Raw genomic sequence first — 25,071 nt, 5'->3', positions numbered from 1 at the left:
GCTGCCGCTCTCCACGGTGCTGAAGACGAAGACGTTACTGGAGCATCACACGCCGCCTCTCCAGCCTGGGTGCCTGGGGTACTCCACCTCCCCCATCCGGGCTGGCCCAGCCCCACCTTCTGGGGTCTGGGGAGCCCCAGCCTCCAATTCAGCCCCCACCTGATTCTGCTTCTGCCAGCCATGTTCTGTCACAATATTTTATTAAGGACCACGGCAGTCTTAGAGAAGGTGGGGGGTGACTGTGGGCCATGGCCATCCCAAAGTTCAGAGCTCAGCCAGTGCTTAGGAGTCAGGGTCCCTGCAGTCTCAGACGCTTCCTCCTCACTGTGTGCGAAGGCGCAGGAAGGAGTCCCCAGGCAGGGCAATTGTTGAAGCATGTTGTGTGTTTATGTCTGTCTGGGCCTATGGATCACTGTGTATCTGCCTCTTTCCTTCTCTGCCTGGTTCTGTGTGTATTTCTCAGGCTTTGTGGCCTTATGGTTGCCCTGTGTCTGAGCATCAGTTTCTGTTCCTGTGGGTTTGTGCCATCCTGGCATCTCCACAAGGGTCTCTATCTCACCTCCAATCCTCTGCCTCTCCACTGTAGCACCCACCACAGTGCCCCTGAGCGGAGGGGCCCGGGGTCACGTCCAGGTGGTGCTCACAGCTCCTCCCCCACTGCCTCCAGCCCCACGCGGCCTGGGCTGAGTGCTGGCTCAGGCGAGGCCCAGTCCAGCAGGGTAGACCGGCTCAGCTCCTCTGTCCAGTTGTCCTGGACCAGGGTCGACTTGTTCATTTCCTCCATCGAGTTGTCTAGATCCAGCATATCCTGAGATTTCCAGTGCACCCTGGGGCTGCCTGGAGACCCTCCCTGGGGTGCGCCAGCCTCGGGCTGAGGACCTGGGGCCTCGGAACCTGGTGTGGTGTCGAGGGCCACACGGGAAGCAGCGTCGTTGTGCAAAGTTCTGGAGAAAACTGAGCGAGGGTTGGGGGGTTCATGAGGGATTGAGGAGGCTGGTGTTCCTTCTTTCCTTATCTCCCAGCCTCAGGGAGCAGTTATATGGGGGGCTCCTTCCCCCTCCCCCAGAGGCCCAATATGGGGACTTGGGGAGCCAAGGGGATTGTGCCCATGGTGCAGCCCAGGGGGACCCAGAAGCACTCCTGACCCACCTACCTCGCACCGGTGTGAAGTCTCCGGGACTCTCAGCTTTGTTGGGGGCAAAAGGGCTGATGGAGGGGAGGACGATGAGGGCAAAAGAGAGCAGCAGGACCTGCCAGAGACGGGGGCGGGGTCACCCCATCCCTCCACCATCCCCGTGAGCACAGTCATCTTATGGGCAGGGAAACTGAGGCCCAGAAGACTGGATTATGCTTTAACTGGGGCTGGGGCCATGCTACTCACACCTTTCCCCCTCCCACAGGCCGGTCTCCCAAGGCTGAGCACCCCTTTATCCTGGGGGCCATCAAAGCAGAGGCAGGACTCACCGCTATGCAGGTGCCTGCCTGGGCTGACTTGCTGGTGGACTGGACCACAATGGCCTGTAGTTTCTTCAGCTGCTCCAAGAGGGACCTTAATGCAATGAGCAACCTTGGCTGAGCCCTACAGGGCCTTACCCTGGCTCCCTGTCCATTTCTGGGGTCCCTCAGCATGGCTGATGTCTGAATCCTGTCCATCCTTCAAGGCCCCACTGCTCTTACAAGTCCCAGACCCTTCTTCTTTGCTTTGATAAATCTCCAATGACATCCCACCCACTTCTCTGCCACCCCATCTAGGCCTCTAGGATCACTCCCCTGGATGCCAGCCAAGCCCAAGCCTCCTCTCTTGTCCTTCCATCTTTCTCTCTCCCTTCCCCCCTGCCTCTCTCACCCCCTACTCAGCAACCAGGGGATGCTTTTCAAATATAAAACAGCTTCTCCCAACCCTCTCAGGGCTCCCACCTCCCTCAAGTCCTCCCTGCAACTGAAGCCCTGCACAACCTGCCCCATCCTCTCCCTGCCCTCACCTCCTCCCTCTCTCCCCTTCACTCACTCTGCTCCAGCCATACTGGCCTCCTCATCGTTCCTCCAACATGCCGGGCACAGTCCTGCCCCAGGACCTTTGCAAGGGCTATTCCCTCTAAGGACACTGTTCCCCCAGGTCTTTTGGTAGCTGGTTTTTTCTCATCCATTAGGTCTCATCTCAAATGTCACCTTATCTGACCTTCCTGTCTAAAATAGCCCTTCAGCCCTGGCCGGGTAGCAAAGTTGGTTAGACCGTCGTCCCGATACTCCAAGGTTGCGGGTTTGATCCCTGGTCAGGGCACATACAAGAATCAACCAATGAATGCATAAGTAAGTGGAACAACAAATTGATGTCTGTCTCTCTCTCTCTCTCATCAGTATAAAATAAAACAGTCCTTCATTCACCCTGCTTTATTTTTCTTCCTACTTGCTATCATTATTTGCATGATCTTTTATATATTTTTTTTCTTGAGTATGTCTCCCACTAGACTGTGTCTTCTTTGTTCACTTGTGGTCCTAGTGCTCAGAACTATGATGCAGAGTAGATACTAGATACATGGACTAAATGGATGCGCCCCTTAGATGGAATTATGTGCCATTCTCCCACACACCATACCCCTAGCCTCTGGCCATTCATATGTCATTTCCTCTACCGGGAGCAACTTCCTCCTATGAATTCTTATATATCCTTCAAGACCCAAAATCCAAATCCCCTCTGGGATGTAGCCTGCCTCCTTTCTAGGCTGAACCCTTACCCCCTGCTCTACCCTGCCATCAATGAAGCTGTCCCCTGCCCGCATTCTTCACCTCTCCTGCTAGGGATTTGGGGGCCAGCTCCCCCTGTCCTCTGCCCTGGCTCGACCAAGACTCACCGATTCTGCTTCTCAAGATGCAAGACTTTCCTCTGAAGCTCCTGGTTCTGGGCAGTGCAGGCTGACATCCTGCAGGGACAATGGCACAGTGACATTCAGAGTATGCCTGTCACCAACTGTCCCAATCATATCTTCCTGTGAGGCCCCGCTTTACTAGCAGGGAACCCAAGGTCAAAGAGGAGAAGTCACTCATTCAAAGTCACTTCGGCAAGTCTGTGAGAGGGTCAGAATTTGAACCCAGGTCTGCCAGGTACCTAGGTCCCATGTCTGCATTGGTGTCAGGGGCTTCATTCAAGTCTGAGCCCCCAGGATTGGGATGGAATGCCAAACTCAGGCAGTGATGCTTCCAGAAGATGAACTAGCAGGGAGACTGAGAGTCCAAGGAGAACCAAGTTACAATCTTCACCATCCCTGTGACCTTGAGCCACTCAGCTCTCTTACCTAAGTCCCCTCATTTGCACAATGGGGTTACAATTACCTAGTTCACAGAGTGATTGGGAGGATGGCATGAAGAAAAGTTGACTGGGGGCTTAGCAGACTGCATTTGAGGAACAAGACAATGATTATTGTTCCATCTAGGGTGCTGGGGTCCAGCCAGGGGACCCCACCTTTCCCATCTGCATCCATCTGTGAATATGGTTTCAACTCCACTCAGATGTGGAGTTGAAATACTCAGATCACAGCATGAGGATGTGTCAGTCCTTGTATCACAACCAGGGAAGAGAAGAAATTCCCTCACTGAAAGGCCCTCCTTCTAAATAACTCATAAAATAAAGAATTAAATTACAGAAAACCTAGGGTCCACATGGTAATGACAGTACAAATAAAAATGTGTGGGATGTAGCTAAGGTGGTGCTGTGAGGGAAATGTATAGCCTTAATTCAGCTCAATGAACTAAACATGCATATTTAAAAACTAGCAAAAGAACAACAGCATAAACTTCCCCACCACCACCACCACCCCACACACAAAAACATTCTAGGAAGGACATAACAAAGCTTACAGTAGAAATGAAACAACTAGAAAAGAAAAATAGAATTGGGTGGGAGGAAAAGTCAGAAATCCATTCTTTGCAAAGAATAATAAAATAGACAAACTTCTGGCATGACTGATCAAAAAGATAAAAGAGAAAGAGAAGGTACAAATAAACAAATGAATTATTTAAAAGGGTATAAGTGTAGATGGCTCAGAGCTTTAAAAAATAATAGGAGAGAACTATAAGTCATTTTATGTCAATAAATTTGAAATCGGCAACTTTGCAGAAAAATATAACACCCCAAAACTGACCCAGGAATAAGGAGAAAACCTAAATAGACCTATAACATTCCATAAAGTCACTCTTGGCAGTCACAACAGCTCTGAGGACCAGTAATATCAGACAAGGGAAAGAAGCATCCCATCATCCCATGTTCTGACATGGAGCCTGATGGGTAATACCTCCCCCTTTCTTGGCACCACATATTCTAGGGGATAAAGGGACCCTGAAACCCTTGCACTGTGCCATCACTAGGCATATTCCCATCCTTACAATTCACATGAAAAACGTCTCTCCCAGAGAAGGAAAATAATTCTAATTTTGTCAGGCTTTAAAAACTGTGACCTTAGGCCCATTGCACCCCTTTCTCTGGGCCTCAGTTTCCTCCCTGAATGTGCAGTCCCAAGACCCAGCCTTACCGAGTTTCCAGGCCATCAATATATTCCTTCTTCTTTTTCCGGCTTTCTTGGGCTGACTGTTTGTTTCGGATTTTCCTGCGGATTTTTTTCAGCACTCGCTCCTCATACTGCCAAGTGACATGGGGAGCAAAACTGAGTCAGGCTGGAGGGTCTACTGTTATCTAGACCCAACAATTTTACCCTATTCTCTTCTCATGGGAGCCATCCCAGACTGGGGGGGTCTGAGGGCAGACTCCTGATGACTTTAAGACCAGCTTTCCTGTCCCTAAATTCTTGCATTCTCTAGGAGGGGCCTGGGTCATGGCAATCTTCCCAGCTCCTAGTCCGTTAGTAACTCCTACCAAACTCTGTGTATGGTGCAATCGCGCCACCTTCTGGTCATATTTGAGAACAGTGCTTTTCATGGGGCCAGCTGATACCAACACTAATGTCTTCCAATTGGAAGGGCAAACTCAGGTGTTGATAGTACGTGAACGGGCTGGAAGGGAGCTGTGGTGAGATAGAGAGGTCCCACTAGGTTGGCTTTCTGCATGATTATTTTTACTGTGGTGACAGACACGTCCAAACATTCTTAGTGTGGGGGGCCTAAAGGTGAGACTCATGGGCAGCTAGCTGCAGGAAGGGGGAGAGACCCAGGGCCAAGGGTCTCACCCACTCACCTTGGTAAGGGGCAGCTGAGTGGGCAGCGTGATGCCTTCTTTGGCCAACAGTTTCTTTTCATCCTCTGTCAGCATCAGCTCCTGGCAGTTCCCAGTCCCTGATCTCAACGGGTGGGGGCCTGCCAGATGCTGCTGTTGCTATGGAAAAAACAAGAAAATTGCATTGGGACAGAGAGAGTGACAGCCTTTAGGAAATGAGGCATCAGATTTGAGAAACTATCAATCCACCTGCAGTAGAGTACCCACTAGCACTAGGGCTCAAGAGCCCAGCACACGGCCCTTTGACCTAGCAATTCCACTTCCAAGAATTGATCCTACAGATGCCCTCACACATGTGCAAAAGTATGGGCATAGAGGATTTTCACTCGCTTAACAAATAGTCAGCTATTTATAGTCACCGACTACATTCCAGGCACCATTCTGGGCTGTGCATATTCATTGTAACACTGTCTGCAATCTCAAAGGGTTGAAAGCAATGAAAATATCCAGCAAAGAGGGCACAGGTTAAGTAAGGCGTGACACATTTATACAATGGAGTATTGCACAGCTGTGAAAAGGGATGGGCTCTCCATGTCATGCTATGGAGCAATGACCATGATAAACTGTCAAATTAAAAAAAAAAGAGAGAGGGCCACAACATTGTTACATGTGGCGTGCTACTTTTTATATTAAACTTGTTTTTTAAAGGCATCTCTCTGGAAGAAAAAATTGGAACCTGTGTAGGGAGCTCAGTGTCTGGGCAACTGGGGTGAGAGAGTGTTTCTCCCCATCTATTCATTTGTTCCATTGGAACTTGGACTGTGTGAATGCCTTTCCCTATTCAAAATATTTTTAATTAAATTTAAATTATTAAATATAAACATTAAAAATGAAAGAATCTTGTCATCAGAATGTCATATCTCTAAGGAATGGGAGACTCAGGAATAAAGGTAGAGATTGGGACAGTCTGTCATTCTTGGGATCAAACTCTACTACTTAGAACTCCAGTTCGTTAATTAGCCCAACCATTTTCTCTCCAGGGTCCAAGCCTCCGTGTGCTCATCCATAAAATGGGGATAAGGTCTCCCACATCCCAAGGTTGTTGACATACAGAACTATGATACTGAACTTGATGTAGTTACAAAATCCAGTTAGCATTTCCAAAGCGATCATTCTCCTTTCCTATCCTTCAAGGCTGCTGGAGTTCCACCTCCTCTAGGATGCCCTCCGGGACCTGCAATGACCCTCCAGCCTCTCTTCCTCATTGGTACACTTCCATGAGCAGTCAGTTTTCTCATCTTGACCATGAGGTCCCTAGAGGCTGAGCACAGAGCTGGTGCTCACCCCACACCTTTCAAGTTGGGAGAGGCATTTTGGTCTTGCCTAGAGATTGTCAGGATGACTTTTGGTATCAGACAAACTGGAGTTGAAATCTACTGGGCCACTTGCTTGCTGTGTGACTTTGGGTTTAACCTCTCTGGGCTATGACTTTCTCATCTGAGGAATGAGGTCACTAATAGGGTTGTCACATCTGGTTTACAGGTACTTGAAGCCCTTGGCAAGATAGATGGCCCTCCGTCAGCATGCAATGGGCACAACAGGCCCTAGAGGGCCAGCCCAGAGATAGAGCCTGCAGCAGCTGTGTGGCTTAGGGCAAATTAACTCCTCTGTGACCATTTCTTCATATGTAAAATTAAGATAATATGAGCCCCAAGCTTCAGAGTTGTTGTGAATTAAAAGTTGATACATTTAAAGCATTTAGAAGAGTGCCTGGCCTATAGTAGGTACTTAGTAAATTTTAGCTTGTTTTTTAAAAATTTTGTACTACCACTACAGAACGTGTCCCAGCTCAGGAGATAGAGGACTCTGGACTGGAACCCACAGACTTGCTCTGAGTGTGACCCTGGACAAATCCGGCCTTTGCGACTCAGTTTTCCAGTCTCTGAAATGGGGGTATTGGGACTCCATGAACCCCAGCAGCTCTCCCAGCTCTAATGCTCGGGAACCGGGGGTGGAGGCTGCTCACCAGGTCCCCGCCACTGCCGGAGAGGAGAAGGTCTTTCACTGTGAGGTTGCAGCTTGGGGGCGAGACTGCCAGCTCAGTCTGCTCCTCAGGATAGAGCTCCGGGTTCCACATTTCTGACCAGGATAGATAGGGACAAAGACAGGAAGAGTGTCAGGCAGGGGGCTCTGACCTCCCAGCTTCTATCTGCCTCTTCCAGCAAGAGTTCCAGGATTGACCCCAATATGCTAAGGACTTTTAATACAGCTTGGGGCCCCAAGGCCTGGGTTGAAGGAGACAGCCCTTGCTGGTGCCTCAGTCTCCCTGCTGTAACATAGAAACTCAAATTCATCAGGGCATTGTTGAAAGACCCACTGGTATGCAGTAGAGAGCAGTTGTTATTACCCAGGATTATAGACTAGATCTGTAGCCAGCCAGGCCTTATCTCTCTTTGGGACAGGGGCCAGGTCTGATTCACCTCTGGTTCCCTCCCACCTGGTGCCTGGCCCACGGTAAATGGGCTGCTTTCCAGAGCACAAACTTCAGAGTCAGATAGCCCTGGGTTCTAATCCTGACTGGGCTAAGCGTGTGACCTTGGATAAATGACTAAACCTCTCTGAGCCTGTTTCTTCAACACTCCAATGGGACTCATAAGAGCTGTGACCCCACTGCAAGGCTCAAAGGACAAAGGACGCCCTGCTGGGAGTGCCTTCTGCATAAGGCCTGCCTTGAGGAGAGCCTCGAGGACTGGGATCCATGGCCTCTCTCACTTTCATGGAGCATCTACTATGACCCAGACATGGGAGGTACAAAGATGAGGTTGCCAGCATGACGCCTGGCCAAAGTCAGCCTGCTATGGTTGCACCCCAGCTCTGTGGCTTTGACTTATTGCTTAATCTCATGGGGACTCAGTTTCACCATCTGGATAATGGGCCCACAACAGCATCCATCTCAAAGGGTGGGTATGTGTGTAACGGGGTAAGAGCAGGAGAGAAGACACAGAACTCACCCAGGTCTATGGCCACAGAGGCCTCGAGCACTTGGGCCACTGGCCCAAGGGGCTTGGTAGGGTTGTGGGGAACAGGATGGTAGGAGGGGCAGAGCCCCTTGCCAGACTCCGAGAAATGGCAGCCAGCTGGGGTGGCGGCCAGCCCATTGTGTGGAGGGGTATCCTGGGGGTCTGAGGGCAGATCTTCAGAGATGCCGCTGTCACTGTCCGCAGGAGACCAGAGAGGAGAGCTGGGCACTGAGTCTCCAGAACCCAAGATACAATTGAGGAAATCATTGGAGTCCGGGGCTGGCAGGACCTGCTGGGATGGAAGAGGTGGGGTGGGAATGAGGAGGTCTGCACTTTGCTCTGGATTGCTGTGTGACTGACCCTCTCCGGGCCTTGAACATAATCATGTGGCATGGGGACACCATCCAGCCTGGTCAGGGCATGAGCCCTGAGTTTGAGTTTGGACCCAACTCCAAACTTCTGTGTGAGCCCAGACAAGCTACTGACCCTCTCTGGGCCTTGGATTCACCATCTCTAAGGCACTGATTCTGTCTGCCCCTTGGAGTAGCTGAGAGGTTCAACACAATAATGTGCTTTGTTTAAATCACACACCATGAGCTGTAAAAGATACTGAGCTGAGAGGAGTTCTGTGCAGTGGGGCCTCACCTGGTCTCCGGCATGGCCCCAACCCTCGCCCAGATCTACGTGTCTCAGGATTCCATCCTGCTGATCAAACAGGAGATCCAGGAGCTCCAGGCTGTCGATGGGGCCCATGGCACAGGTGGAGGAAGTCATCTGGGGCAAGAACGGATGGGCGTGAGTCATGCAGCCTCTCTCCTCCGTATATCCCATCTGCATACCTCCCACGTCTGTCTAGCCCCAGTTCAATTTCCGCTCAGCCCCTAGGTCTGGCTTCTACCTCCAAATCAGTGCTGAGGGGCTGACCCAGAGATGCCCGGGGTATGAGAGCCAGTTTCTTTAAAAAGTGCTAGACAGATGCACATATGGGGAAATCAGCCTGGTCACTCCCTCGAGGCTGATGGAATTGGCCCTCTCTTTCATTCCCAGCCTGCCCATGTCCCCCTCCTGGGAGGTGGGGGGCCTGGAAGAAACAAGAGAGCAGCCCTGAATGGAGGTATGGTTTTGGTCACTGCATTCTCTCTCTGCACCTCAGTCTTCCCATCTGTGCAATGTGGTGGGGGCTCCTTCCAACTCTGGGAGCTTGGGGAGGGTTTCCTGGCATAGACCCTCCCGCCCCCCATGGACCCAGGCAGAGCTCACCTTTCCAGCTGCTAAATCTCCATTCATGAGACCGGCCAGCTCTACCTCCAGCTACTTTCTGTGTCTCTGATCCGTGGAGGCTCACCCCAAGTCTTGTTCCTGTCTGTGGATCTGTCACCACCCCCAAAAGATGCTGAAATAGCCCTGGGGAGCTCCCAGCCCACCCCCAGCTGCTGATTGGGGGACAAGCAAGATGGACAAGGTTAAGGGCCAGTGATACCAGGGCAGGATGGGGGAGGGAAGAGAAGATCCGTTATCTTGATGTTTTGTGCTTTTCCTGCAGGCAGGGGCAAAGGCCAAAGTCTGGGGTGCCTCTGCTCTGCCATGACCTCTTCCCTACTTTTGGGGACTGTTTCTTATCAGGAGTCCTAGATGTTGGGATCCAGGAGAGCCCAGGGCTCCTGGCGGGGTCTGGTCCACTCCCTGGACAGAACAAAACAGGAGGACCACCCCAGGCCTTTGCTGAAGCTGTTCTCCCTGCAGGAGCTCCCTTCCCTCATCAGAGCTGGCAACCGCCTACCCACCCACCCCAAGCCCTCCACGGCTAAACCCGTGCAATGGATTCCTTCTAGAATCTTTATCATTCATTTATTCAACAACTATTTATGGAGCCAAACCTGTTTTCACCTCAAGGCCTTTGCATTTGCTGTTCCCTCTGTCTGAAACTTCCCCTCCTCCGTCCCTGACTCTGTCACTGTGCCCACTTATTCGTGAATGTTTAATATTTGTGAATCAGCCCAGGTGGTTGAGAGGCCATCTTTGACCGCAGCAGAGGACAGACCCCTCCCCATATCTCTTTATCACATCCTTGTTTTCACTGAACCTCTCATTATTTAAAATGTTCTTATTTGTGCATTAACTTATTTGGTGTCTTCCCTCAGTTTTCCCCTCGCCACTACACCCAGGATGGAAGGGCCTTAGGGCCTAGAATAGAGTCTCTCTGTTCTCTGCTGGGTTCTCAGTGTCCAGGAAATGCCTGGTACACAGTAGGTGCTGAATCAGCTCTTCCTCACTGAGCACCTCCTATGTGCCAACCACCATTTTAGGCAGTAGGGATGAGGCAGTGAACGAGCTAGACCATACATGTATAAATAAACCAGTAAACAGATAAAGGGGTTAAGTACTACTGAGAAACTAAACGTCACCAGAGTTAAGGGCTAGGAAAAGACCCTTTTAGAAGGTGGCCTTTAAGTACAACCCTGAATGATGGGAAGGAGACAGCCATGGGGAGATCTAGGGGAAGGATATTTCAGGCCAAAAAAAATAGCACATGCAAAGGCCCTGGGTGGAGAAGGACTGTGCTGCAAGTTGGAGGAACAGCGAGGGGGCCTGTGTGCCTGGAGCAGAGTGAGCAAGGGTGAGAGAGGGAGGAGGTGAGGGCAGGGAGGGGACGGGGGAGGGCTGTGCAGGGCTCTGCGGGCTCTAGCGAGGAGTCTGGCTTATACTAACTAGAGCAAGAAGCTGTTGGGAGCTGAGGGAATACACGGCTCCATCAAGGCCTCTGTGTGCCAGGCCTGATGCTAAGAGCTAGGTTTACAGAGGCGACTAAAGCCCCTGCCTGCTCCCAGGAAATTCACATACTGCTTTATATCTCTCAATGCATCGGTCACTATTTAGTCATGTGACAAAAATTTAATGAGGACACACATGCTGTGGTTCTTTTACCCAATGATAACTTACACTACAGCAGTTACCCCCACTCAGAGGGCACTGGGTAATGCGTGGGGGCATCTATGGTTGTCACGGCTAAGGGCTGCTCCTGGCATTGAGTGAGTGGCTGTCAGGGATGCTGCTCAGCACCCCACAGTGTCCAGGACGGCCCCACACAGAGTGACCCGACACCAGTGTCAGCAGTGCCCAGGGGTAGACTCAGTGTTACAGGTAACTGTCCCCTCTGGATGCTGGTATCATCTTGTCCTTGACCCCCAGATCGCTCTTACTTCCTTTTTAATCCCTCCGGGGTGGATCCTGAAGGAGTCTGTTCGGCTTGGCTTGGCTTTAGTGACGCAGTGATCACACTCACTCAGCCTTCGCTGTGGCACTGCGCCAGGGCAGTCCTGGCGGGTGTACCAAGGAGGCAAGGTCTGACTTCTGGACTTCTCTCTGCCTCCCCCTCACCCCCATTCCTGACTCGCAGGAGCCCTGACTCTCAGGATTCTTCCTCCTCCTCTCATGAAAACCTGCCAGAAAACAGGATGTGCGATTACTCATTTATACCTTCACACAAATTAAGGCTCTCCTAGTCCCCTCCCCAGGATATTTGTATTTCTTTATATTTTTTACCCCCCAGTGAAGCAATATCTGAACAAGAGGCGCAAGGGTAAACATTTGAGGGACAGCGGGACTTTTCGATACCCTGACATCACAATATCCCATGGACTAACCACAACCACCTACTTCAAAGTAATATTAAGTTGGAATCTGAAGTAAAATTCCCCTCACAGAGTCCACCAATATGGTTAAGTGTGAAACACAAGCCCAAAAGGATGCTGCGTCAAACAAGATTAAAGAACACTGCTCTTTCTCTTCAATGAGACGCCGAGCAGCGCCCCCGGCAGACGCAGAAAAGCAGATCTTTGTGGAGACCCTGACTGGCAAGACCATCACCCTTGAGGTTGAGCCCTGTGACACCACTGAGAATGTCAAAGCTAAAACCCAAGACAGGGAGAGCATCCCACCTGACCAGCAGCCTCTGATTTTTGTGAGCAAACAGCTAGAGGATGGCCACACTCTCTCGAGACACTCTACCACATTCAGGAGAGTCCACCCTGCACTTGGTGCTTCTGTCTGAGGGGTGGCATCATCGAACCCTCCCTCTGACAGCTGGCCCAGAAGTACAACAGCAACAAGATGATCCATCGCAAGTGTTAAGCCCACCTGCACCCCTGTGCTGCAACTGCCCCAAGAAGTGAGGCCACACCAACGACCTGCGCCCCAAGAAAAAGATTAAATAAGGCCTCTCCACCACCTCCTCGGGTCCATTGGGCAGCCTTCTGCCTGAACTCTGTGACCCTGAGGCCTCAATAAAGTTTCTTTTTTGTTGACTGGAGCAGTAAAAACAACAACAAAAAGATTAAGGGACACTGTGTTAATAAACAGCTTTTCAAAACTTATCAGAGCCTTTACACTCTTGGAGGGGACAGAGTCTGTTGCATTTCCCAAACATAGCTATATAGGTATGTTTTGTTTGTAATTTTTACTTCATTTATTCTGAACCATTTCTGACATGTGAAAATGTTGAAAGATACCCATTAGAATGACTAAAATAAAAAGACAGACAACATCAGATGTTGGTGGAAGCGATGGAGCAACTGGAACTCTCACCCACTATTGGTGGGAATCAAAATGGTCCAACCACTTTGATAAATTTTGGAAAATCGGGCATTCTCCTACAAAGTTAAACATTTATTTACCATATGACTTAGCAATTTCACTCTTGGGTATTTACCTAAGAGAAATGCAAATGTATGCTCACAAAAAGACTTGCACATGAATGTTCATGACAAGTCTATTCATAATTGTCCCCAACTGGAAAAAACTCAAATATCCAACAACAAGGGAATGGATAGACAAACTGGTATATCCATACCACACAACACTACTCAGCCAGCGCTCACCAAATTGAACATACCTAAGACATGCATTATTATTGTAAATTAATTCTACCTCAATAAAAAGTATACAAGATATATAATAAACAACCATGCACACAAAACACTTAGTAAAACATTAGAAACAACCAAAATATCCATCAATAGGGCATTGATTAATAGAGTCTGATGCATTCACATAATGGAATATTATGTAGCTGTGAAAATTAGTAAGGATTATTTGTGTGTGCTGATAGGGGACAATATTGAATACACTGACATGTCATATATTTAATTTATTTATTGTGGTGTGCATTCACTCAACACACACTTACTGAATGTCTATTCTGTGTCAGGAAACAAAAATGTATTTTGCTCCTTCCCTTCATCAATATGGTCCAGGCAGGAGCTTAGCTAATCAGAGAGAGGAAGAGGTGTAGGGTGAAGAGCTAAAAAGTATCCAGCTAGGATTCATCTGCAAAATAGGGACTATCATTATGACAAGATCTAGTGTGCACCATATCCCCAGTGCCTGGCACTATGCCTGCTACACAATAGCTGCCCAATCAATACTTATAAAAAGAACAACTGAACATGTATAAACATAACTGTTGAGTTTAGTGTATAACTGACAAGCTACAGCCTGTAAGTCAATTCTGGCTCTCTGCTTGTTTTTGTAAATAAAGCTTTATCGGCACACAACCACGCCCATTTGTTTACATAATGTCCATAATGTCTGTGGCAGAGTTGAGTAATTGCAACAGAGACCCTGTTGCCTGAAAAGCCAAAAATATTTACTATCTGGCCCTTTTCAGAAAAGTTTTCTGTGGTCTACAGGTTTAGCAGATTAGAGTTGCTCTGCCCAATACAGGAGCGACAGGTCACAATGGCTACTGAGCACTTGAAGTATAAAGAGTGTGACCGCCCAGCGGGGCGTGGCTCAGCGGTTGAGCTTCGACCTAGGATCCAGGAGATTGGGGTTTGATTCCTGGTCAGGGCACATGCCCGGGTTGCGGGTTGCAACTGATTAATGACTCTCTCATCATTGATGTTTCTCTCTCTCTTCCTCTCCTTTCCTCTCTCTGAAATAAAAAAAAAAAAAAAAAAAAGATATATTTAAAAATAAATAAATAAAGAGTGTGACCAAGTACCTAAATTTCAAATATTATTTCATTTTTATTTATTTATTTTTATTTTTTTAATATATTTTTATCGATTTCACAGAGAGGAAAGAAGAGGGGGAGAGAGAGAGAGAAATATCAATGATGAGAGTCATTGATCCGATGCAGCCCACAACTCGGGCATGTGCCCTGACCAGGAATCGAACCCTGATCGCCTGGATCCTAGGTCGATGCTCAACTGCTGAGCCACGCCTGGCCGGGCAAATATTATTTCATTTTTATTAAATTTTAAAGCCAATGCTCAAATCAATTAATGGACAAATTTTGAGTACACATGGAACAACGTGTATTTGTGAATCTATGTTTTTTACTATATATTTTCTGAACTCTATAAGTACACATCAAGGATTTCTGATGAAGAATTACTGACCAAACTGATGTATACATTGGATTCCCAAAATTATTTTGAAGAAAAGTGAAATATCCCATTAATAATTTTGATAGTGACCACATGTTGAAATGATAATAGCTTGGATTTATGAATCCAATCATTTAGATTAACAAAATATATTAAGATGAAACTTAATTTTACTCTGCTTTTTTCAATGTAGCTGCTAGAAAATTTAAAGTGATACGTGATATTTCTCTCAGTGCTGAGTTAGAACAGGGCCTGGGTTCAAATTCTGACTATGTGACTATGCTTCTCCCTGCCTCCGTTATCTGCAAAATGAGGAGTAAAGGACCTGCTTCATTGGATTATTTGGAGGATTCAATGAATTAAAATAAGTGAAATGCTTAGAGGGGTCCTCTATATAGTCAGGTCTAAGAATCTGGCAGTCGTCATGGTTGTTACTATTATTACTAGTATGTGTCTCTGTAAGAAATATGTTGTAATCCAGTCCTGAGACACTTGGCGGATGCCCCCTGCCTGTCACTTTAGGGTGGCCTCAGCTCTTTGGCCATAGCACAAGTCTGGTCATAACGACAGTCCCCATTTTGCACAGGGCAGAGGGGCTAATAAGGGATTATGACTCACTGTGGCCACTCCATGAGTCAGCTACAGTTGAGACAACGCCCAGGTCCCCTGATTTAAACCCAGGCTTGCCCCTTGTCACCATGTCACCTCCCATTTTTTTTGGCTTCTCTCTACACTTCTCCTTGTTTTCCAGGGAAGAGGCGAGGGATTCCAGGAGCAGCAGCTCCTCAACAACTCCTCCCCCTGCCCTCTTCCTCTGCCTCCTCCTCTGGGCCCCTCCCTTGGACATGGCTCAGCCAGGGAGTGAGTAAAACCCTTGTGACATGGGTGTGGCTGGGGCAGGACAGGGGCTGGGGGAGATGGGGGACTCTGATCTGCCTCTTAGGCAATGGCAACTGATTAGCACCTAATCCTCAAGGCTGCCCAGTTTTCTCCTCTTACATCATCCACTGTAGCATGTCCAGAAAGTTCTGGGCTCTTGGGAGTAGATGAAGACAAGGCTTGAATCAGGGTCTCCAAACACCAGGAGGGAGAAAATGGTGAGGAATGGGCTCCCTCTGCCCTTCCTAAAGAATGAAGGATGTTATGTCTAAGAATACATGCATTCATTCCTGTGACCACTATTTATTGAGTACCTGCTGTATGCCAGGTATTGGGGACATAGCTACAGGAAACATAAATTGTTCCCCACTCCCTGTCCCAGTGGAGCTGATGTTCCAATGGGGAGAGACAGATGCTAAGTAATATCTTTTGTGCATAAGCAAGAAAATAAGTGACATTAAGAGACCACATACAGAAAAATAAAGCAGGAAAGAGAGATGGGGAGCATGAGGGTAACTTGTAATTTTATATGAGGTGGTCAGATGGGAATGTGGAGTGTTGAGAGCAGAGAGAGCAGCCAGTGCAAAGGCCCTGAGGTAGGAGGAACAGCAAGGAGGTGCATTGAGCTAGAGGAGAGTGAGCAAAAGGGAGGGGAGAGAGGGAGGGGAGGACTGAGGGCCTTGTTCCAGGGTAAGAAGGCTAATGGTCAGTCCTGTGATGGCTCTAGAAGTTTCTAGAAGGGGCTGGGAGGGACATGTGTGTGGACAGGGCTAGGAGGCCTGGCTATCAGGGATACTGTTCTTTAAGCCTGGTGTTCAGGTCTCACTCTTAGCTGCCCATAGGAAGGTGGTTCCCCAGCTTCAGGAGAACAAGGCACCCCTGGGGTAGTGCCCCATGAGGTCCTTGAGCCTAGACCAGAAAACAGGGCTGCCCCCCCCATCTCCCATTCCTACCCCTCCCTCCATGTCTCGCCACCATCTTATCCTGTGATTGCTTTATAGTTGGTGGATCCAAGGGTCAAAGCAGACCTTTCATCAGGAAAAAGAGGCCTCCACGGTCTTCAGGTGTGGTGATCTCAGCTTCCTTCCTGTTGTAGGGGAGGAGACAGAGAGGGCGTCTCCTCTAGTTCCAACCTGGGGACTCCGGGAAGGTGCCCACAGAGGGGGGTGACAGTCATCTCTGGGTCTCCAGGTACTTGAATGAGTCCTGGCTATTGAAACAAAGAGACACAGACTGAGTGGCTGAAACAACAGGAATTTATTATCTCCCAGCCCTGGAGGTTGAAAGTCCAAGATCAAGGTGTGGGCAGGGTTGATTCCTGCTGAAGCCTATCTCCTTGGCCTGTAGATGCTGTCTTCTCCCTATGTCTCTGTGTTCAAATTTTCTCTTCTTATAAGGACACAAGTCATATGGATAAGGGCCCACCTAAATGACCTCATTTTAACTTGATTATCTCTGTAAAGATGTTATTTCCAAATACTATCACATTCAGAGGTCCTGGGGGTTAGGATTTCAACATATGAATTTGGGGTGGAGAGAAGACGCAGTTCAACCCACAACCCCTTTTCAAAGCCGTTACAAAACCCAAGCCTGGTGGTTTTGGCTCAGGGGTCACCTCCCTAGGAAGCTGCCCTGGTCATCCCAGTCAAAATCAGCCTTACCCATCACTCTAGCATACACCTTTTGGAGGTTCTGTTTATTTATCTATGTCACCTATTTACACCAGGAAGCAGGAACCTGTCTATTTTGGTCCCTGATATGTCCCCAGCCTTGAGAACAATCCCACATCATCAATGTGGCTTCAATATACTTGTGGAATAAACGCTGCACTCAATGTGCACTATAGATCTCAAGAGAAATGGGCCTGCTCATGGCCAAGTTGAAGTGTCAGCCATGTCTCTAACCAATTCATAAGTTTCCTATCTTGTGCATAATTACTTTCTGGACTGGGTACCAAGAAACCAATGTCCTGTCCCCAGCTCCACAACAAACTGACTGTGACATCACAAAGTCACTTCTCCCCTCTGAGACTCTGTTTTCCTATCTGTAAAATATGACAATTGATCTAAAGGTTATAGAAAGGTCAAACATTGGATAAATGTTCAATCCCAGGGACAATCTGATCAGGAGTGGTGTTTGATTGAGTCATGCATGGGCCAAGTTTTCTACAGATGTGGAGGGGCCCTCCACCCTATGTGAGTGAGGCTGGCCGAGCTGAGTTAAGGAAGCACCGGGCCTGGTTCTTCTCACCATGAACATGACTCAGCCCAGAACGTCCATCCTGTCCCAGCAGAAGGCCTTTGACTGCTCAGATCTTCACCAGAATCTCCACGTTAGAGAATGCTAAGAGGTCACTCCGCCTGGAATAGGACAACTCTCGGCAGAACTTAATAACATTTATTTTTACATTGCATTTCTTTTTATAGTTGCCTTCTATTTGGGGTATCTGATACTGGTCTCAATTTACCATCATGTTATAAAGTTTCTTTCTAAAATAAATGTATCAAAGGAAAAAGACAAAATTGACAATAATGCTGAAGATTGGACTAACCTTTTTCTTCAACAAATTTCTCTTAAAAGGACACATTGTAACACTAGGGTAAATAAATTAAAAAACAGTACCAGGTACCCAAAACAGAGGCACAGGAAAATAAGCAATGTTATTAAATTCTAGGCAGCTACTGTTGCCTGTGGAAGGTTCTAGACTAGGTTACTCTGTTAAAACAAAATTAGCAAAATAAGTGTTTAAGACACAGCAGCACCCAATTGAGTGCTTTTTTATTTAATCAGAAGGATTAAATAAAAAGAGGATTGACAAGGAAGTAATTTCTTATCTTTCATTAGTTTCCTTTTACATGCAATTTCTTGCTTCTGAATATGCAGGGAGAACTCACTTTGTGCATTGAATCCTCTCAACACCTCACTCTTTTGAACTTTTTTCTCTAAGGAAAACAATGCCATTTCTTCCAGGCCCAGCATCCCGGTCTAATCAAAACCACAGCTAGGATTCATTGATCACACCCTATGCCAGGCACCATATGTGGATCCTCCCAAAGCGATAATGCTGAAATTCAAGGCCAGCATGTAAAGCCAGACCAGCCCCTGGGTGGCCGTGCTTATGGCAATGTCAGGCAGGATGATCTGGGCTCTGCCATGTCATCAAGCGCAGAGGGGATGGCACGGTTACAACTCTCTGGGTTCAATCCAAGCCTCACTCTGTGCAAACTGTGTGACCTTGGGCAAGTTACTTGGCCTCTCTGTACCTCAGCTTCCTCCTCTCCAAAATGGGGATAATAGTAAAGACCCAGTTAGCTTCTATCCATAAGCACTGGCATACCAAAGATGGGGTGAAGGATGCAGCCCATCCCAAGTGCTGTCAATGAGGGGGAGCACTGTCTTTGGAAAATTCAAAAAGGATACTAAACACTGTTTTATTAGTTGCTTTTCTATTATCGCTGTGTACAGGCAAGTCTGAACAACGTCAATGATAAAATGCTCTCCCCCTAAGAAACCTTTTATTGGTCTAAACCAGAGGTCAACAAACTTTTTCTGAAAAGAGCCAGATAGTAAATTTTCTCAGATGTGCGGGCCAGAGGGCGACTACCCAGCGTGCAGTCATAGTACGAGAGCCATGGTAGATAATTCAGGACTGAGGGAGTGTGGTTGTGTGCCAGCCACCGGCGCAGATATGGGAAAAATGGTTGCTGAAATTTGAATCTTTTTTACTTTCACATGTTATGAAACATTATTCTCCTGGTTTTTTCCCCCATCAGTTAGAAAACCATCCTCAGCTCCTACAAAAATAGACATTGGGCTGGGTTTGGCCAGCAAGCCCTGGTTTGTCAACTCCTGGTCTAAACCAGTGGTTTTCAACCTTTTTCATCTCATGGCACACGTAAACTAATTACTAAAATTCTGCAGCACACCAAAAAATATATTTTTTGCTGATCTGACAAAAAAATAGGTATAATTTTGATTCATTCACACCGGGCAGCTAATATTGTATTGGCTGTTGTTAATTTTTTGTTTGACAGTCTAAGGGAAAAGAGGTCAGTGCCCCTGATTAAATAATCAGGTACTGCATGTTTTAAACATTCTTGCAGCACACCGGTTGAAAATCGCTGGTCTAAACAATCGCTATGAAGCCCTAGCTGGTTTGGCTCAGTGGTTAGAGCATCAGCCTAGGGGCTGAAGAGTCCTGGGTTTGCTTCTGGCCAAGGTCACGTACCTTAATTGCAGGCTCGATCCCTGGCCCCAATCAGGGCAGGAGACAACCAATCGATGTGTCTCTCTCACATGGATGTCTCTCTTTCTCTCTCTCTCTCTCCCCCCCCCCCCCTCCACTCTCTCTGAAAAGCAAAGGAAAAATATCCTCGGATAAGGTTTTTTTAAAAAAAGAGTAATTAATGGAATTAAACAATACTCATTTATTACTTTTTCCCTTGATTAGACTGAAATCTATTTATGTATGTTACTTGCATGATTTTATATGTGATGTTCAATAAAAGAAAAATTTCACTCACTCTATTTCTTTTCTGGCAATAAGTATTATTTATTGCTTTTCATAATCATTACTGAAACTTCTTGTCTTATAGAGTGGGTGTTAAAATGAGATCTAGCCCGGCCGGGTGTGGCTCAGTGGTTGAAGGTTGACCTAGGATCCGGACAATAGGGGTTCGATTCCCGGTCAGGGCACATGCCCGAGTTGCGGGCTCGATCAGTGACTCTCTCATCATTGACGTTTCTGTCTGTCTCTCCTTTCCTCTCTCTGAAATCAATAAAGATATATTTTTTAAAAAAACCAAGATCTATTCTGGGTGTTAAATGAGCTATATAGGCCACTGCATTTAAGCATTTAATACCTGATACCTAGTAAGTGTCAAACAAACATTATCACTGATGCTCTGTTGATAAGCTATACCTGAGAGCAAACAGCAGTTTTTGCATTTTAAAAAATATATATATCTTTATTGATTTCAGAGAGAGGAAGGGAGAGGAAAAGAGAGAGAGATCAAAAAATCAATAATGAGAGAGTCATTGACCAGCTGCCTCCTGCATGCCCCCCACTGGGAGTTGAACCCACAACCCGGGCATGTGCCCTGACCAGGAATCAAACCTTGGTCTCCTGGATCATAGGTCAATGCTCAATCCCTGAGCCATGCCAGCAGGGCAGTTTTTGCATTTTTTGAAGGTTAAAAAATAAAGAAAAAATTATTTCATGACACAGGAAAATTATGTGAAATTAAAATTTCAGTCTCCAAAAATAAAATTTCACTGGCATGCAGCTAAGCCCATTTGTGGATATGTAGTCTATAGCTGTTTTGGAACTAGAAGCACAAAGTTGACTAGTTGTGACAGAGAAACTATTTGCTATATGACCCTTTAAGAAAAAAGTTTGCAGCCCTAGCTGGTTTGGCTCAGCGGTGAGAGTATTGACCCTCGAACTGAAGGGTCCGGGGTTTGATTTCGGCCAAGGGCCCATACCACGTACCTTGGTTGCAGGCTCCATCCCTGGCCCTGGCTGGGGGCATGCAGGAGGCAACCAATAGATGTGTCTCTCTCACATTGATGTTTCTTTCTCTCCCCCGCCCCCCCCCCTTCCACTCTCTCTGAAAGCAATGGAAAAATATCCTTGGGCAAGGATTAAAAATTAAAAAAAAAAGTTTGCAGACACCTGCCCTAATTTGTTAACCCCTCTTTTCCAAACCTCCAACACTGGAAGCATAGTAGGGGGCTTTCAGGTTCAAAGACATAGACTCCCAGCCTTTTCTAGCCAAAAAGTCTCACAGTGGACCCCTCCCCTTCCTATCCAGGGCCTGGGGATGGGGGTGGGGGGGGGAGACTGGAGGTCTGTTCCTAGGACCTGGAGCCCTCTCCTGGACACCACAAGCAACTGTCTCCTTAACCTCCTTCCTTGAGGACCCCCTCCATGGTCTCCTGGAAAGTGGGAGGTTAACTTGGTGTCTCCTCCTTGCCCTAATTCTGTCCCCTGCCACCTGCCAAGGCCTCCAGGGCTTCCCCCTCCTGGGGTCACAATCCCACTATCCCACCATGCTTTATGCACTTGAAGGGTTCTCAATGAATTAAATCACACTTGGCCAGTGTCAAAATGTCAACACACTTGAACAGTGTTGTTATTTTCCAAAGTCCCTTTGTATATAAACCTACAACCTCTTAATCTGTGCATTTTATCTGTATCTATGCCCTGCATTTGTATACATGCCCTTCTTCGTTCCCCCAAAGTGTTTTGACCTGCATCATTTCACTTGACACCTGCAAGGACTGGCATTTCACAGTAAAGAAATAGGACAGAGACGGTAAGTGCTTAGGCTAACAGAATACTGGGAACAGAACAGAAGACTCAAGTATAGTGGTGCGCTGGCTCTGGCTGGGGAGATTCAATGATGCACGGCTCTGTCTAACTCTGTGCTCAATGACATTACACGGGTAGCCTGAAATTGGTCACAGTGGGGGTATTTACGCCACAGGAATTGGTAAATACTACAAATTAGGGGTTTCCCTCCTCAGAAGAGCCTCTTGTTCTGCATTAACCCAGCAGACTCAAGCTTCCTTGATCCTATCCGATCCTGCTGCAGGTGCCAAGCACCCCTCTTGCTTCTGTACAGCACCTTAGAAGGGCTTTCCTTGTTAGAACGGTGTGGCCTATGAGCATGGAGCTGGGATCAAGTCTCAATTCTAGTACTTGATAACTTCATGCTGCCTCTCCTGGTCTTAGTTTTTGTTGTTGTTGTTTTGCTTTGGTTTTTGTCTATAAAATAGAAACAATATACTCCGTGTGAACCAAATTAGGGACAGGGTAGTCACTGGGTTTTGGGATGAGAGCGGAGCATCAAGAATACAGCAGCCAGAAAGGAGGGCAGGTCTCCTGGGAGAAGGTACCCATGCCAGCTGTGCCAGGGCCTTATTGGAAGATAAGTCACTCCCTTTCAGCACCTTCATTTGTTCATTTATTCATTCATTCATTCACTTCCTCCACCAAATAGTATTTATTGAACACTTAACATAATAAGCCTTTATCTATTTCTTCACAGATATTAGAATAATGCTTGTACCTTCCTCCCTACAAAAAAAGCAGTTTATTTATAAGTCCAGTGCTACCTCTCAGAGACATCAGGTATGAGACAGTAGATTCAAAATGAATTATCTCCTTTCCTACTGCAAATGCAGAGTTCTGCTATGTCCATCATTCCTAGAATTTTGGCCTTGTTTTCAGGGTTAACTGCTGATGGTTGAAAATGGCTTGTATATCCAACTGCCTTTTCGATGTCTCTACATGGGGGTCTTAAGAGCATCTCGAACTCAACATGTCCGACTGAGCTCCTGCTATTCCCCCAAACGTCCTGCTGCCGGAAAGCTTTGTCCTTCCAGGTGCTCAGGTCAAAGCGTTGAACTGTCCTCGACTTTTCTCTTTCTGTCCCAGCCCACATCCAGCATCAGCAATCTTGTCAACCCTGGCTCACTCACACTGTTCCTCTAACACACCAGGCACAGGCCTGTCCCAGAGCCTTTGCACTGGCTGTTTCTTCTGCCTCAAAGTTCTTCCCCCAGATATCTATGGGGCACATCCCAACTTTTTATGCCTTTGCCCAAATGTCACCTTCTCAGTTAGACTTGACTTACATTCTATTTAAAACTGTAACCTTGCCCTGGCCGGGTAGCTCAGTTAGTTAAAGCATTGTCCTGATACTCCACAGTTGGGGTTTGATCCCTGGTCAGGACACATACAAGAATCAACCAATGAATGCATAAATAAGTGGAACAAATCCTTCTCTCTCTCTCTCTCAAAATCAATTTTAAAAAAATACAACCTTTTGCCCTAACCGGTTTTGCTCAATGGTTAGAGCATCGGCCCATGGACTGAAGGGTTCCGGGTTCAGTTCCAGCCAAGGGCACGTATCTTGGTTGCAGGCTCGATCCCTGGTCTGGTAGTGTTGGGGTGTGTGCAGGAGGCAACCAATCAATGTGTCTCTCTCACATTGATGTTTCTCTCTCTCTCCTTTCTATTCTCTCTGTAAAGCAATGGGAAAAACGTCCTCAGGTGAGGATTTTAAAAAATAATAATAATACAACCTTTTCCCTATTCCCATCTTCTGCTCTCCCTCTTCATGCTTTATTTTTCTCCACAGCACTTACCAACATTGGAAATATGTTTATTTTACTTTTATTTGCTCTGTTTCTCCCCCATCAGACTGTGAGCTCTATGAGAGCAGACACTGCATCTAATTCACTTTGTGAATAGGCCAATGCTTGGAGCACAGTAGGGATTCAATAAAGATTTGTTGACTGAATGAACTTGAGAGAAAGGATTTACCTTAGCTTGATACTAAAGAACATGGGTATATTTTTTCAATTAAATTATAATTGACATACAATATTATATTGGTTTTAGGTGTACAACATAGTGAGTCAATAGTTTTATACATTATAAAATGATCACAATAAGTCTAGTTACTATCTGTCATGATACAAAGTTATCACAATGTTGACTGTATTAACTATGCTGTATATTACATCCCTGGGATTTATTTATTTTGTAACTAGAAGTTTGCACCTCTTAATTCCCTTCACTAATTTCACCTGTTCCCCCACCTTCCCTTCCTCTGGCAACCATCAGTTTGTTCTCTGTATCTATGAGTCTATTTCTGTTTTGTTTTGTTTGTTCATCTGTTTTGTTTTTTATATTCCACATATAAGTGAAATCATACAGTATTTGTCCTTCTCTGTCAGACTTATTTCACTTAGCATAATACCCTCTGGGTCCATGCATGTTGTTGCAGATGGCAAGGTTTCATTTTTTTCATTGCTGTGTAATATTCCATTGTATATATGGATCACATCTCCTTTATCTACTCGTCTATTGGATGGTTGTTTTCATATATTGTTTATTACTAGTAATGCTGCAATGAACATAGGGGTGCATGTATCTTTTCAAATTAGTGTTTTAATTTTCTTCGGATACTTAGAAGTAGAATTGCCGGGTCATATGGTATATCTAATTTTAATTTTTTGAGGAACTTTCATACTGTTTTCCATAGTGCCTGCACCAATTTACAATCCCACCAACAGTGCACGAGGCTCCCCTTTCTCCACATTCTCACCAACACTTGTTATTTTTGATTTACTGATAAAAGGCATTCTAAGAGATGAAGTGATTTCTCATGGTGGTTTTGATTTGCATTTCTCCATGGGCATGTTTTATACCCCAAATACCTCCCAGCATAAAGGACACCCTAGACCAGAGGTTTGCAACATACAGTCCATGGGCCAAATCCAGCTCACACCTGTTTTTGTACGGCCTGCTAGTTAAGAACAAACTTTACATTTTTTAACTGGTTGGAAAAAACCTTTTAAGAATATTTTCTGATACTGAAAAAGTATGAAATTCAAAGTCCAGTGTCTACAAATAGAGTTTTATTGGCACACAGCCACACCCATTCGTCTAACAGCATCTGTGGCTGTTTCTGCAACAAAGACAGAGTCAAGTAGTTGCGAAAGAAACCGTCTGACCATCAAAGCGGGAAATATTTACTATCTGGTCTTTTATGGAGAAAATGTGCCAAGTCCTGCTGTAATGTCAAAGGAGAAAATCATGTTGCGA

The 25,071-nt window shown here is 46.6% G+C and overlaps 1 protein-coding gene and 1 pseudogene across 3 annotated transcripts; one reads left to right on the top strand and one right to left on the bottom strand.

Annotated features, from left to right (window-relative positions):
- Nucleotides 1-640: 640 nt before the first annotated feature.
- CREB3L3 (cAMP responsive element binding protein 3 like 3) lies at nucleotides 641-9,471 on the bottom strand. 3 transcript variants are annotated; one of them, XM_016197972.2, is made up of 10 exons: nucleotides 9,445-9,471; nucleotides 8,830-8,958; nucleotides 8,176-8,476; nucleotides 7,191-7,303; nucleotides 5,186-5,323; nucleotides 4,527-4,633; nucleotides 2,853-2,921; nucleotides 1,465-1,549; nucleotides 1,154-1,250; nucleotides 641-954 (listed from the first exon to the last, which is right to left on the bottom strand). In XM_016197972.2, the coding sequence occupies exons 1-10, from the start codon at nucleotides 9,469-9,471 to the stop codon at nucleotides 641-643; spliced, it is 1,380 nt and encodes a 459-aa protein (XP_016053458.1). The 3 variants fall into 3 exon arrangements, with proteins under 3 accessions (XP_016053458.1, XP_016053461.1, XP_016053459.1); XM_016197975.2 differs by having other exon boundaries at nucleotides 5,186-5,317; XM_016197973.2 differs by having other exon boundaries at nucleotides 8,176-8,473.
- A 2,428-nt stretch (nucleotides 9,472-11,899) lies between these two features.
- LOC107525698 (ubiquitin-ribosomal protein eL40 fusion protein pseudogene) lies at nucleotides 11,900-12,398 on the top strand (annotated as a pseudogene).
- The last annotated feature ends 12,673 nt before the right edge of the window (nucleotides 12,399-25,071 follow it).

The sequence above is a fragment of the Miniopterus natalensis genome, chromosome 4 (assembly GCF_054644295.1).
Source record: "Miniopterus natalensis isolate mMinNat1 chromosome 4, mMinNat1.hap1, whole genome shotgun sequence".
Classification (NCBI taxonomy): domain Eukaryota; kingdom Metazoa; phylum Chordata; class Mammalia; order Chiroptera; family Miniopteridae; genus Miniopterus; species Miniopterus natalensis.
Note: the sequence above shows the minus strand (reverse complement) of the source record. Positions and strands in the feature narration are given on the sequence as shown.

Coding starts and splice junctions, on each gene's coding strand:
- CREB3L3 (XM_016197972.2), bottom strand. CDS start 9,471: ATGAATGGAGATTTAGCAGCTGGAAAG. Junction 4,634..5,185: donor CTCAGCTGCCCCTTACCAAG/GTGAGTGGGTGA, acceptor GTCACTTGGCAG/TATGAGGAGCGAGTGCTGAA. Junction 2,922..4,526: donor ATTGATGGCCTGGAAACTCG/GTAAGGCTGGGT, acceptor TTGTCCCTGCAG/GATGTCAGCCTGCACTGCCC.